This window comes from Passer montanus, unplaced genomic scaffold, assembly GCF_014805655.1.
Source record: "Passer montanus isolate IOZ18808 unplaced genomic scaffold, ASM1480565v1 scaffold18, whole genome shotgun sequence".
NCBI classification, from domain to species: Eukaryota; Metazoa; Chordata; class Aves; order Passeriformes; family Passeridae; genus Passer; species Passer montanus.
This window is the reverse complement of record NW_024365381.1, coordinates 13711416-13725834: the sequence shown is the minus strand read 5'-3', so window position 1 is coordinate 13725834 and position 14419 is coordinate 13711416. Positions and strand designations below refer to the sequence as shown.

The 14419-nt window shown below is 36.8% G+C and overlaps 1 protein-coding gene across 27 annotated transcripts in view; it reads right to left on the bottom strand.

The window, feature by feature from the left end:
• Window positions 1-2343: 2343 nt before the first annotated feature.
• The window catches only part of MADD (MAP kinase activating death domain), a 60709-nt gene continuing 48633 nt past the window's right edge, over window positions 2344-14419 (bottom strand). For 13 of the 27 annotated variants that reach the window (XM_039705238.1, XM_039705239.1, XM_039705242.1 and 10 more), the window contains 4 exons: window positions 10476-10484; window positions 10149-10218; window positions 5239-5285; window positions 2344-3797 (listed from right to left, as the gene is read on the bottom strand). In XM_039705238.1, the coding sequence (XP_039561172.1) occupies window positions 3690-3797; window positions 5239-5285; window positions 10149-10218; window positions 10476-10484 (234 nt within the window). In that variant the 3' untranslated portion in view covers window positions 2344-3689. The remainder of the gene's footprint in view (window positions 3798-5238; window positions 5286-10148; window positions 10219-10475; window positions 10485-14419) is intronic. The other 14 variants (XM_039705245.1, XM_039705241.1, XM_039705249.1 and 11 more) reach the window with 2 other exon arrangements.

The window sequence follows — 14419 nt, the reverse complement described above, 5'->3', positions numbered from 1 at the left end:
GAAGCTTAGCTTCTATTTCCTGCCTAGTTCTGAATTCAGTGATAACAGGAGCCAATGCCTGACACTGGGGTAAGAGCTAATTTTTTACCATTGCAGACAACTGCATCCTTATTAGAAACACACTCTGTGAGCCAAAAGCCCTCTTCTGGCATAAGCAGCATCATTCTAGAAATATTTTCAATATTTTTGCTAAATATTGAAAGGTTCCTAAAGGTTCCTAAAGCTTATAATCACAGCCAGTTTTCACATCCACTTTGATTATTAAGCTAGAACTTGAGTTGGAATTGCAAATCTTAATGACATATTTACTAGCAATTTCCCTTCTTAATATCCAGATGAACATTTCATCTTACTCTGCTACCCTGAAAGTGTTAAAGTAGGATGGTAGGGATTATCCAAAGTTAGGAATCAGGGTGTTGGAAATTTTTACAACAGGTTTCTTAAAGTAATGAGCTCTTTCCCTCAACAGACCTTCAAAATGCTTTTTCCATACATACCTTTAACAAATATCACTCAATAAGTTCCAGTGTCATGACACTCATTGATGCTTAAACTTTTAACCCTTAAAATGTGGACCCACTCATATTAGAAGTGGACAATGCATTCACAAATAAACCAAGAGCATTTTTGGAGCATCACGATGAAGATCTGATAAGCAGAATACAGATAAATTAGTAACTTAAGTTCCAATTTGAAAACTGCCAGGAATCATTTTTGGAGCATCACGATGAAGATCTGAATTTGAAAACTGCCAGGAAGACTACTCACAAATTCCAGCATTTCCAGAGAACACTTTATAACCATCACTTTGAAAACCAACTTCCTCGAACAAGAAATTGTAGCAGGAAAAGAAACCTGCTCAGCCATAAGGAAGTTCTAAGGCAAGTTTATGTTCTTTGTCACATTTGTGTAAGAGCCTTGGAAATAAGCGTTAAAATAAAAAGACTGCAATTTTGAAATTCTTAAAAACTAAGACACAGGCTCCTCCTAGTGGTAAAAACGTAGGAATTATTCTTTTTGTGTCAGGAAATTTCTAGAATGATTTATAGTTATTCTGTTAGCCTAATTAGTCTGTTAGCCTTCCATTTGGTTCTGGAAGGTTTAGGGGCCTCTAAGTTCTTACCTATTGCCAAAGAAATGTTACCTAAATGTCAAAATGAGTGGGACATAACTAAAAACAATCGCAAATCACTGTAACAAATTTTTTCCTCCAAAATAAAGTTTATCTACTTCTAAGTGCTTCAGAGTGATAGAGTGGAAAGGATGGAAGACTGTATCCCAAAGATTTACGCTTTTGTAACAATTTAAAATCCAGCTTGCATTTGCATTTGGTATCCAGAGAGCAGCACTGGGTATTTAGTGGTGGAAACTGCACAGCACGTTTTTGGCTCAGATGCTACACCAAAAACATCAAGTATGCAAAACATTTCATGTATTTCAAAAATGCCCTCAGTTTTGAAGCCAAGTCTCACCTAAAGAGCAGAAGCCCAATGTCAGAGCAGTTGCTGAGCTTGTTACTGCTCATCCCAGCCATGGAACAGTGAGCTCTATATTTAGCCACACTTGCTCATCAAAACAAATTCTGTCAAAAGGGACAGAGGGCCATTTTTATTATCAGGTCCTTTAAAAGTCTTATTCTGCACTGATGTTTCTCATCAGCCTAAATCAGACAGCAGCTTATGTAATTTAAAAAGGAGCTGTATATAGTAAATTATGTTGTGCATTTAATAATCTTCCCCCTGTAATCTTAAGTTGATTATGTTAATAGGCCTACTAACATAATGACAACCTAAAAACTGAAATTGCCTACCTCAGTGGGACCCAGCATTGCATAAATGGAACCTCTATTGTAGACCAAAGTGCTTTCAGTCTTAACTGTACTTGAAATACAGTAGTATGCAGAAAACAACAAACACTAAAAATTTAGATATTGCTGTAAGAAAATTTACGGTCTCAAAAGACAAAAGAAAAAAAATTAATTCAAACCAGGTTAATTTCATTATTTGCCAATTTCAGTTTTGCTTTTGTGTTAGGAAAGGATGAAAGATCGTTTATGTACTACTTCTACTTGCAAGCTTACAAAAGAAATTTCCATATTTCAGATGTGTCTGTTTTCCCTGTTCATGTTTTTCAAACACTTTTGTTTTAAAGACAAATGACACAAATGTCGTTTTAGAAGAAAAAAACCCCACATCATTTAAAGCTGCTTATGTGGAAAGAAATTTAGATTGTCCATTCAGAGTCTTTTTCACTATTTCATGTATGTGTGTGATGTATTTTGTATATAATTATATTTGTTTCAGAATAACAAATGATAGAAAAGCACAGGAGGATGAAAACTAGTTGCTGGTTGAATGACATTTTATTTTCACATTCAGAGAGCTGTACAGTTTCTATAAATAGATGTGATACTATAATATTTACATCATCCTCACCCATAGTAGTATATTCCATTTTAAATGGTAGATACCCTGACCAAGCCAAAAGAGGGTTATTTCTGGGTGCATTTAGTCAGGATTCTATGTCAAAACATACAATACATCAGTGTCAGAGCAATTTTTCCTGGTATTTTACATGTAACATTATTTTCTCTAGACAGTCTCACCTTCCAGCATCCTAAGAGCTTTCCAGACAAGTGCAGTACAGTTCAAACAAAAACAGGATGCAAAAAACCCATTCATATCCAGCCTATTTAAAATAAGGAATGTGATGGATAGTTTTAACTACATGAGTTTCATTATACATAAACACAATATTTTCAAGATCACTTCATATACAGGTACAGATTGAAAACAAAATAAAAAGCAATAGTTTAAAAAATTTGGAGACAGCAAAATCCTCTGGGCTTCTGAACATGTTCTGCAGATTTCTGTACTGTGCTTCGGCCAATAATGTTTCCAAGTTTTACACTGCCTTGTTCATTTTCTAATCCCAGTGATTAACTGCTTTAGGGAGTGCTTATTTGCATCTGTGAACTCTACTGCTGGGGTAGCTACAAATGTTACCTAAAATCCCATTTGAAAATCCACAGAATCCATGAAGTGTTGAGGTTTTTTACATTATACTACCTTCAAAGTTTCTCTCTCCACTTGAGAAGAGCCATCTCCACAGATGGACCAATTAAATAACCAAACTTCAACTGTCACATGATATTTTAAGACGATGACAGCTAAATTGCTCACCTCTACCAAAAGGGACTGTAGAACTATGTGACAGGAACGCCGTGTTGGTAATTTAAAATGAACAACACAGAAGGAAAACAACAAAAACACAACACTGAAACAACATACAGGGCCAGGCTGCTTCCACTGTGCACATACCAGAGAATCTGAAAGCAGAAGCCTGCAGTTGTGAAGTGATCAAACTGTAACAAGTACCACTAGAACAAAAAACAACCAAACTCAACCAAAAGAGAATTTCAAAGGAATAACCAGAGTAAGTCACTCACAGCTGGATGCAGATGCTCAAAACTGTCTGATTAAAAGCTCATTTAAAAACTCCATTAAGGATGAATTCAGAAGGAGACTGAACAGGGAAGGCTTAGGTTTTTCTATGGGGAAAGACTTGCAGGGTCATACATAAATAATCAAGTTCTCAGAAAAGACAGAAAGTGAGCTCCAGTAACTGCAGTAAAACTGGGGGTACTGCATATCAGTGTGCCAAAGGGTAGATATTTCCAAGTATCCTGATCAACTGGAAACTGGACGAGGTGGTTTGCTTTTGTTTTCTGCCTCTTTTCCACGAATTGCAGCCACATAAGAGAAGAGACACAGCACGGAGTAGCAGATCTCATGAGCCTACAAGAATTTAGAAGAGACACTGAAATTCAGATTAAGTGTTTTACAAAATCCATTACACACTTGTATTTTCCTGCATGTCTTCCTTCAGGGGACAACTACTCTGGCTACAGACAAAATCAGGAAATATGTCTCCTACCACCTTCTAACTGAGATGGAAAGAGAAGAGCCGTATAACAAACTAAAAAATTCTATTGGGATAAAAACATTATCTGCTTAACAGTATGATTTAATAATTTTTAAGAACAGTATACTAATCTAGAAAGTTGGCCAACTGGCTGTGGAAAAACTATTCTGCATATTTGCTTTTGGTCTGCTGCATGAAATCACATTTTCTGGGAGGGGTTGAAAGAGCTAACTAAAGAGAGGGTTTCACATAGCTCTACTCAGTTTCACAATTATTTAACTGATTAACTGTGCTATTATTTAACCAAAAATCCTCTTTTACCATGTGACTGGCACCACAATTCAGTGAAGGTAAGACCTAGACTTAAATTATATACTAGTTCTAATACCAGCTGTTCTGATGATTTTAAAAATTCTTGTCCTTTAAACTGACACATAAATTTTTTGTAAAGGTAATAAGCATGACAACATGTTTTGCTGTATTACAGTACAAGCTAAAACACTTCAATAAAATACTCTTTTTTCCATTAAACTGCATTTTCTTACTAACAGATACAGCTGTTTGCTTCTTAAACTACATACATTCTGAGCATTTTGTTCTAAAACATTTCCAGCTTCTTCAAATAATTTTGCTCTCTCTCCTCTTGACGGACTGAGTTTCCATGAAATCACCAAATGTGCACACTGCACATCAGACATAAAGTGAAATTTCTCTTCTGATGACAATCATTGGTTCCTATTTCTTCTTAATGAGTTCACATAAGCCTGATCATGTATAAAAGTGCTAAGTATCATTATCAACTGTTGGCGTTCACAAATAATGTTATAAAAACTGAACATTATTCCAGAACATGAACTCATCTATACAGCAGGAATCAATATTTTTACTGTTCTCTCACAAGTCATTGCTCATGAGGAGATGGGAATTTTTTGCAAACTGTTAACAATCACTCTATTCTTAGCAAGTAGTCTCCCTTTCCATCGCTTCTATGGAGTAAGGGTTGTGCTCTGCACTGTCTTAAAATTAACAGTTCCACCAGTTCCTATTGTGCTGAAGTTCAATGCCAAACTGGCAACCTTTCATCTTTATCAGTCTTAAAAAAGGAAACAGTGCTTTCTGCGCTACTGGTGAGTTCCTCTAATTTCACAGATCCAACAATCACTGAGTTTCGCTGTCTCCCCCTGCTGAAAACATCATAAAGAGCAGCTGGTGTTTCACTGCAAATCATGCAGTCTCAATGTAATTCTTTTCTCCACATGAAAATGTAAAGATACATCCTCTAGAGAACCACCAGAGGCATTACAGTAGACTCACCATTGGCGTCTTGTACTTGTGGCTCACCACTTCTTTAGTTTCAGGAACTAAAACCGGACGGGCAAGAGACAAAACAAAAAGTTCAAAAAACGAGAGGCAAATGGGGAAGAAATAGCACAATGTTCCCATGGGAAAGGGAAGGGAGGCAGACAGACAGCGGTGCAGGTAACAGGGCACTTCACTATCCCTCACTTGTACATACTTCTGCTTCTTTTCATTTACATTACAAACATCCTTGGAAGACACTGGTAACGTCATAATAAATTACTGGAGCTAGGAAAAATTTTCACTGCCTCTGTTTGGCACAGCAGATACTTGATGGTTCTTAAGAGACTCTGGCTTTTATCATATTACTTATTCCTGCTAGACAATAAAAATAATGAAAAAATATGCTTAATGACAAACTACACCTAATGCCTACTACACTAAAACATAACTCAAAAATTCCACAGGAATTTGTCACTATATGAGTCCCAAAGATTTTACCCTTGAGATCTTCTCTGCTGAGCAAGAAATTTCAAAAGAACTGTTGGACACTGTATACTGTATAGTAAGCTAGTGAAATCCAAGGGGAAAAAAAGGAGCCGAGGGAGATTTTTTTCTCAACTTGAAGACTGTTTTCCAGCTCTATTTTAAGTTTCTCAAGATACTCTTTCTCCTGTATAGGATGTGTGTGATGGTATTTACTTGACATACTCACTGAAAACATTCATAGTTTTTGAATGAGTTGCCTTAACATAAAATGCTGAGTTCAATGACACATATTCCTAAAATACCAAGGTGGTTGGTTTATAGAAATCTTTACATAAAAAGAAGATTAGGGCATTGATTAAAAAAATCTATTATCCAGAAAATCTGCCCTTGTTCCATTGCACTGCCTCAAACTGATAGAAAGAAAACTGGCACAACATAGGTAAAGGAAATTTGTCTTTTTCTCTCATTGCAGAATGCATAAAAAAGCAAACTGTAACCAGCCTGTTTGTGTGCAATGCATCTGAACTGTGCTTTTGGCCCACACTTGGTCTGCAAATGTTGTGAACAGATACCATGGGAAATCACCAGAAGAGAACAAAGACCACACTAGAACATTCAACTGGCAAATTTAAAACATCCGTATCAGGGGAATACCAAGACCAACTCTGAGTACTTCCCTTCCAGAATAGCTGGAATTTGCCATGAAATTTCTGTGTCACAACAAAAGAATTTAGAAGAAGCAGTACAGAAATTATGCAAAACCAAATCATTCCAGGTTCATAGAGGAAGGATAAATGTTTTATTACACATAGTACTAGTGACAAGAAAAGAAACAAAGGCAGATGAGTTCAGTATGAAGAGCCAGGAAAAGTCCACAACAAAACCTATCCATGCAGATGTCATCTCTTCAACTATGGTATGACACAGCTAAACGCTGGAGAGGGAGACGGATCACACTCTAAGGGCCCAGGAGTAGGCAGTGCAGACTGGGTTTGAGAAAGTTCTCAAAACATAAACCAGTACCTCCTAATTCTCATATGTCATGGTACTGTCATTCTTGAAAATAATCAATTGAAAAGTACAGAATATGATGGTAAAAAGTACTATTTTTGTTTTATTTTTCAACTCTCACTCTCCCTGGATTTGGCAGATGCATGAAGAGCTGAGAAACAAGGGAAGTGCACACCCAGGCTGCACTGCCCCAGTGATACCAGAGACTAAAGCTGGGGAGATAAGGAGGTGCACATCCAAGCTACCTTACCCGTTGGCACCAGATGTTCCAAATTAACTCCATGTCACCAGGGGATAAAGGTGGGAGTGAGGCTGGTGCACAGCCAGATAGGGTAGGACTTTTACAGCTGTGTAAGTCTCACTGCCCACTGGATAACATACAATTGTTCATATACTCTTCAAAAAGCAGGAAGGGAAAGCTGTAAGGACCTTGTGCCACGAGGGAAGGAGAGAAGGGAAGCTGTAAAGTCCTGTATCATAACTGAGAATAGGAAGAGAGGGAAGAGGAGAGCAGCTAGGTAAGGTACTGTCTCTCCACAGTAAGTTGCCTTGTCTTTAAATAAATACTCCTTCACAGTCCTTCCAATGCAGAAAATTCTCCTGAGAGGACTGAGTTAGGAAGATTAAGAAGAGTGGGTTTGCATTTACAAACACAGAAGTCAAAGCACTATTACTGCAGAATACAAAGAAAAAAGGAAGGAAGGAAAACAGAAACTGCCCTCCCACAAAATAAAAAAGACCCCCCACCACCACAACAAGAAAAAAACCCAAAGAAAAGACCCAAGCTTTCAAAGATTCAAGCCTCAAACTGAGAGATTAGTAATTTTCTTCTAACATTAAAGTTATTCCTGATGCTCTTGAACTGAGTGGATGAAGGCAGTAAATTAGGCAACATCCTGCAGCCTTTGGTCCTGAAAATTAAAATATGGTGCTACCATAAAATGAGTTTAGGGGAGATCACTTTACCTGCTGGAGAATGAAGGTTTTCATAGCAGCGGCGGTGAAGGGGCCACAAGAAACTAAAGCACAAGTACACAGCAGTAACTCAAATTCCAGAGGGAAGAACCTTACATTTCCTCACTTAAGTTTACACTTTCACTTGTGGGACACAATTCCTGAACTTCTGCTTGCATCCTGCTCTTAAACCACAAGTCCAGCTGTGATGCTGCCATCTAAACCCAGCATTTACACAAACAGACTTTTCATTTCCTCCTGTGCTATCACTAATTTGGCGCACTCATGATTGGTAAAATCTAAATCTTTCACTGAAGTACTTCCCATCAGACTGGAGTATCCACACTCACCAGACTCTACCTTTCTAAGAGCATCTACTACTTCAATATGCTCCTACTGTAATAAATCTGATGGCAAGGTTTACAATGTTTAACACCAAATAACTTCATTCTTCTGAAGCAAGTTTTTTGTTAATGCTTTTAGTCTACTACTACCAAACATTTTCATTTCTCTTGAACAGGAGAGATTGTCATATCCTCACACCTTTTTAAAAAAACAGCTGTGAGGTAGACTCTAATCTTGGCATAAGAAGAAAAGTTAGCTCTCCTGCAACATCCTCCTTTTTTTTTTCCCTCTGTATTAGCTGGATGGGAAAATTGTCAATCTCATTTGGTACATCTAATTTGGTTCTTTTCTGTGACCTCGATTTTGTGAGAGAGGATATTTTTAACTCAAGTGGTTTAATTTCTCAGTTTTTGCTTGTAGATTTCAACTCCTAGTTTATTTTTAATTACTTGTTAAAATTACCCTTCTATAAGTTCCATATGACAATTTTAGCTTTTGCAATAGGGCCTTGATTACAAAATCTTTTGTAAAAAAATAAGAAGTACTTCTTCTTACATTTATTACAGATATTATTTAGGGGCTAAATGCTCTGCTACAGAGTTACCAATACAAATTAACTACAAATAACCAAGTCAAACACTGTCTTTCTTCTTGTGCAATATAAACAAACTATTAAAATAAGTTCTTTGAATAAAAGCTAAAAAAAAAAATTCCAAAATAATTTCTGATCCAAGTAATTTCTTTTAAGTAAATATTTCAGAAGTTGAAGCCATTCTTTAAGCTAATTTTATGGCTTCTGAATTCTCATCTTGTAAAACCCATCAATAATCTTTTACTGACTTCAGAAATTTCTGTAAGTAATAAAATGAATCATGCCCATCAGCATGAAAACATGCTATCAAAGGAACAGAAATTGAAAAAAACTTATGAACCTCTAAGCTATTAGAAAATGTTCATGGTTTAAATATACAAATCTGATCATATGAACCATGAACAACATTTTCAAAAAATGGAAAAAAATTGTTCACCAATTAAAACACCTGGGAGATTTATGGTAAACAACAAGCAAACTGCAGCAGCCAGAATGGTTTTATCACTTAGAACTTTGTGTCACCCAAAGGAGACAATACATTCTCATGGACAAAGACTTTAATTTCAGAAATCTCATGTTAATGAGATTTCTATAATTACATGTTATGAGTCTTCTATAATTCAAGAGAGAAGCCCTCAGCCAGAACATTCTGTTTACAGTACCAATATGACAGTCTTGGTAATGGGAGCTGCTGATGCAGATTCTGTTTAATGGCCAAAGAATGCATGCTGATCTATATGGAATTAAATTTCAGCTCCTTTCTTTATGTTTCATACATACTCCTAAGACCTAAACAAATGCCTCAAAGATGGCTGGAAGAATAAAGCAATTTGGGCTTCAGGACAAGTACATGGATCACCCTTCCAGAGAGCTGCCTCTGAAGTCACTTTTCAGACCCTAGTTAAGAATATTGTGACTGACACTAACACTGAAGAGTAACCTGAAATTTTACCCAGACTCTGGTGTAGGCAGATATGCAATAGCAATAACTGACCAAAACAGCACAAACTCTCTGTTGCCCTCAACCTTTACTTTTCCACTCATGCTCCAAAATAAGATCACAGGATAAATAAAGCACAACTTGACAAAACAGTTTCTGCTCCATTCAAGAAAAATTAAACTATATTAGAGCAAAGAGAAAGCTTTGCCATTAACAGTAATTATTTGTAATGAAAGCGTGGTGTGTTGAGAAGGATCAACTTTAAATCCTGCTTTAAAAATGTGGTTTCTCGGATGAAAAAGGAACATACCAAGACAATTCTCACACACACCCACAACTGGTTTTTGTTTGTTTCAGAAGACTCAGAACCTTTTCTCTGTCTAATAATAAAAAGCACCTAGATCACAAATCTTAATATGATAAAAATTAATGTGGAAATTTTTATGTAAAGTCACCTATCTCTCAGGCAACTGCTTACAGGCAATCAACATTCTCTTCCATCTTTGAAATTGCAATGCAACTCTGAATCTGAAGACTGGAAATTTGAGTTACTGCCATGTGAGTACAGACCTAATATCAAAATAATGTAATTACCAAATTCCTCCAGGACAAAGACTCCTCGCACTGTATTGCACTTTTTAATGTGATTCAGCTCTATGAAAACCTACAAAAACAGGAGGAAAAGTAACATATAATTAGTTGGGTTTGGAGTTTTTTTAAAACAAAAAATCAAAATTAAACAAAAACATCATCACAACAGGTACAACCTGAAGTTTGATAGCATACACTACCAGTTCATTTACAGTTTAATATATAAATAAAGGGTGAAATAAATATTCAGAAGACAAACTTGCCACAATGCTAGAAATCAACAAAAAACTTAAAAGTGCTAAGAAGCGAAGACAGCAGAAGATGAAGTACCTTCCGCTCCTTGCAGGAGGAGAAAGCATGGAAGAGAAACGAAGGAGTTAGTAACTCTGACATATCCAACATTGCTACCCCTTCAGGCACTCAAATGAGTTATTGCAAAAAGAATACCAACACACCTGAAATACAGCAAAAGATGGGGACGAGAATAAAGCTGGCTCCCAAATTTGGCACTATTTGTAGCCTCTGATCCATCCCAGGTAGTTTCTGCCCCTCCATGCATCCTCCTCCAGCACAGAGGGCAGGTAAGGGGCACTATACTTCCCACCCTGACACTGATCCTCCTAACCTACCAAGTAGTCAAATTGAATCAAGTGAGGAACCACTAACCTTTCTTTCCCTGACAGTTCTGTCATGTAAGATTTTACCAGAGTTTATGACATGTAATCTTCAGAGTTACTCTTGGAACCATCTCCTTTTAACAGTCAGTACCAGTTTTCTGCTTGAAGCAGGATGGGAAAGTTTGGATCCTTCTCTGTTTTGCTCACTTCACATAGGGCTCTGCCAGTTGAGCAAGACATTTATAAAATAAACCTGCCTTGAAGTCATGTTTTACATGCACCCCAAAAGACAAAAGCAGTTGAACTACACAACGAGGTTTTTCAGTCCAGAACGTAGATACCAAGACTGCATGAATAAACAAGTTCTCTTTGCATAATGAGTTTGTTTAACATCCAATCTATCTGAAGATACAAAACAGACCCTTCTTATATGCACATGTCCAGAAGGGTCAAAGTCAGTACACAGACATAAGAAGCTGTAGCAAGTGCTATAAAGACTCTAATCCATATCCCAGTTTCTAATAGACTTGCTTTTCAAGGCAAGAGAAACACTAAGAGTAATACTGCCCTAAAATTCAGAGTGTCTATGCCAAACACCTTAGAGAGGTCCTTTAAAAACTGTATTACAATAGTGTGGTTTGATACTTAGAGTGCCTACACCCTTAGGACCCCATGATCTCAGGACCTTTTTCTTTAAATGATACTGGAGAAACTTCATTGTCTTGGAAAGAAGGGAAAGGAAAACTCTGCAACCCTCTTGAATGCCATATTAGCAGCACCAATGTAGTCATGCATTATAAGCTATGCATGAGAGACAAAGGATGTCAACACTAGAAATTGTGGAGTTTTTTGAAGAGACTTATTGTATCAAGAGAGATCAGTAAATCCACTGTACATCTGAGATAAGACATGCTGATTTTCAAGTCAAAGGAATTTTATTATTATTTTAATTGGCAGAGAACTAACCAACAGAACTCAGATATTTTTTGTTCAACATAAAAACTCAAAAATTCCACTTACTTAACCAAAAATCTTTATTTCTGCTTATGTTTAAGCACTCAAGGGAAAGGAGACTTAATCCCATCTTTTTTTTTGTTTTGTTTGCCTGTTTTCATTCATATTCTATATCAGTTTACTTGGTCAAAAACACTATTTTTTGAGGCATACTTACAGAATAAACAAATCAATAACAGAATATTTTCTTTACTGCACTTAGCTCTGTTTATTCTGTAATCTTTTCTGTGAAAAGTTTTTGCTAATAGTCTGAAGTACAAAAATTCAGAAACTCAACAGAATGGCTAAGGCGAAACACTGCCCATTTTATCTGGGAAGAGTAAAACTGCCTAAGAGACTTGACTGCCCCAGGTGCTCACGATCTGAGTTAATGTTACGGAGTGCTGCATTTCCACAAGACCAATGAGCAAGATGAAAATTTATCAAGTTTGTCACAATTACAATCCATTTTCAGAAGATATGAGTTAAAGGGCAATTTCTTGCTATATTGTTTAAGGGACAGAGATGGTCTCCTCTCACTCCATCAGAAAACACACATAAAGGAAACAGCAGTTACTTACCCTAGGAAAACTGTGGTTCCTCAAGACAGAGCATTCAGTGTGGATCCTACTGTAGATGGGCATGTGCCTTATGCATCTTATTAAGCTTCCATCTATTTTTACACAGACAAATTCGCAACGGGCACAGGCTACTGAGTCCCAATATTACAACAGAGTTTGTAGATGTGAACTCAGAATTATCTGCCAATGCCACAGGTACATTTAATTCCTCCCTATTCTAAAGAACATCCTCTAACCTGCTAGGCACAGACAGACTTTAACACTTTTTATTCTTAAACTTACATGTGCTGCAGCATGGTGAGACAATCTGTGAACACTAAAGACAACTCTCACATGTCAATAACTGGTTGTCCCACCATGCTTGTGAGACATTGCCTAAGGAATTCACAAGACAGTAAGAAAAGTACACACACCACAAATGAAGAGCCTTCAAAAACAGCTTCATAACAGCAAGCTTCACACTGAAGCAGTATATTCAATCTTCTGAACACAGACTCCATGGATATTTTTCTTTTAAAAAGTGGAAACCCCTCTTCCTATGTTGTAAATGAATTCTATGATGTCCAATCAAGCAGAGCAATAGAAATCCCTTATACTAGTAAGCCACAATACTGAAAAGAATACTTGGAAAGATAGCCAAGAATAGAGCCTACATATTAGGTAAGGAGGGGAAGATGAAGAGGAAAGCTGGGCCTGATGAGATCCTGTAGGCTTTTGTTGGTCAGTATCCCCATTCAAACTCAACAGAAATAGAAAATGCCATTTTCACCACCGAAAAACAGCTGTGAGATTCTGGTTTTAATGATGCTTATATAAATATTCTGAAATCAGCCACCTTAGGGAGCAATTCCCACAATGTATACAAGAACTGAAAAAAAAATCATCCAGAATAGCAGACCTTTCATTAAGAAAACAGACTGGTTGATGAGTGTCAGAATAAGAATGCCAACATCCTTTAGCTCCAAAGATTATGAAACTGGAACTGGAGAGAATTCTTTTTTTTTTTTTTGCATAGTGCAACTAGTATGAGTCCTTTATGTAACTGCTACAGTTGTCCATTCTACAGATACCCTCAAATGACACATTTGATATCTGTCTAGACACTTTGCTTTGAGAAGGAAAACAAGGTTATATATCTTGGATCCCCTAAATGGTACCGAATGCCCTGGTAAGATAGTAATATAATCTAACAGACCAATAACTAAACATATTGAATAAATGCAGTGTATTTTCCAGAACTGCACTTGTTTCAAAATTCATCTTAAGTAATGGCAACTCATCTGGCAATAGCTTCATTGGAAAGGTGATGAAGAGAAGGAATAATCCTTCAGGTGAGGGAGATTGCAGGCATATGTCCTGGGTCTGACCTGTACAGACTCTTTTCCAGAAAAAATATAGGAATCTTCATGACAGACAGCAAATTAGAACACCATTCTCTCTAAGGAAGGATATGATAAAGCTGGTATTCTATGAGTTCTGGTAGTAGCACAGGTCTCAGTACCTGCTGTGCAATATTAAAGTAATGCTCCAGACATTCCCATACTAAAAATCAGTACAAGTTTTCCCTAAAGTTCTTTCTGAATATCATTTCAGCCTTTCAAGGAAAAAAAAAAAGGCTTGCATCTGGAGTTTTTCTTTTGCACAAATACATGCATGCTCACTATGTGCTTGATACTGAGTGTCTTTGTCTTGTGAAGGTGCCTGCTACACTTAAGAAACCATGCTGCTGCTGACATGGCTATCTTTTCATACGTCTTTTCTCACTGCAAATGTGAATTTGCCTGCCTTTTCATTTATGAAATGGAGTCATCTCCATAGAGATGCGCAGTTTGAGTAGAACTTTTTTGACTTCTGGGCGAAGGAGCAAACAGAATATTCCTATTTTGTGTCCTTACCTTAGGACAAATTAATTTCTACTATATGCATTTATAAGGATATCAAAGTGTTGCTTTGAGACGAGGGCTTAATTTTCAAAGGCTTTAGACCCATCATTTTCAAGAACTATGAAATTCATTCTGTACAAGCAATAACTTCCTCTTACAGTTCTTTGTATTTCAGCACACCCAGTGAAAAGATAAAATCT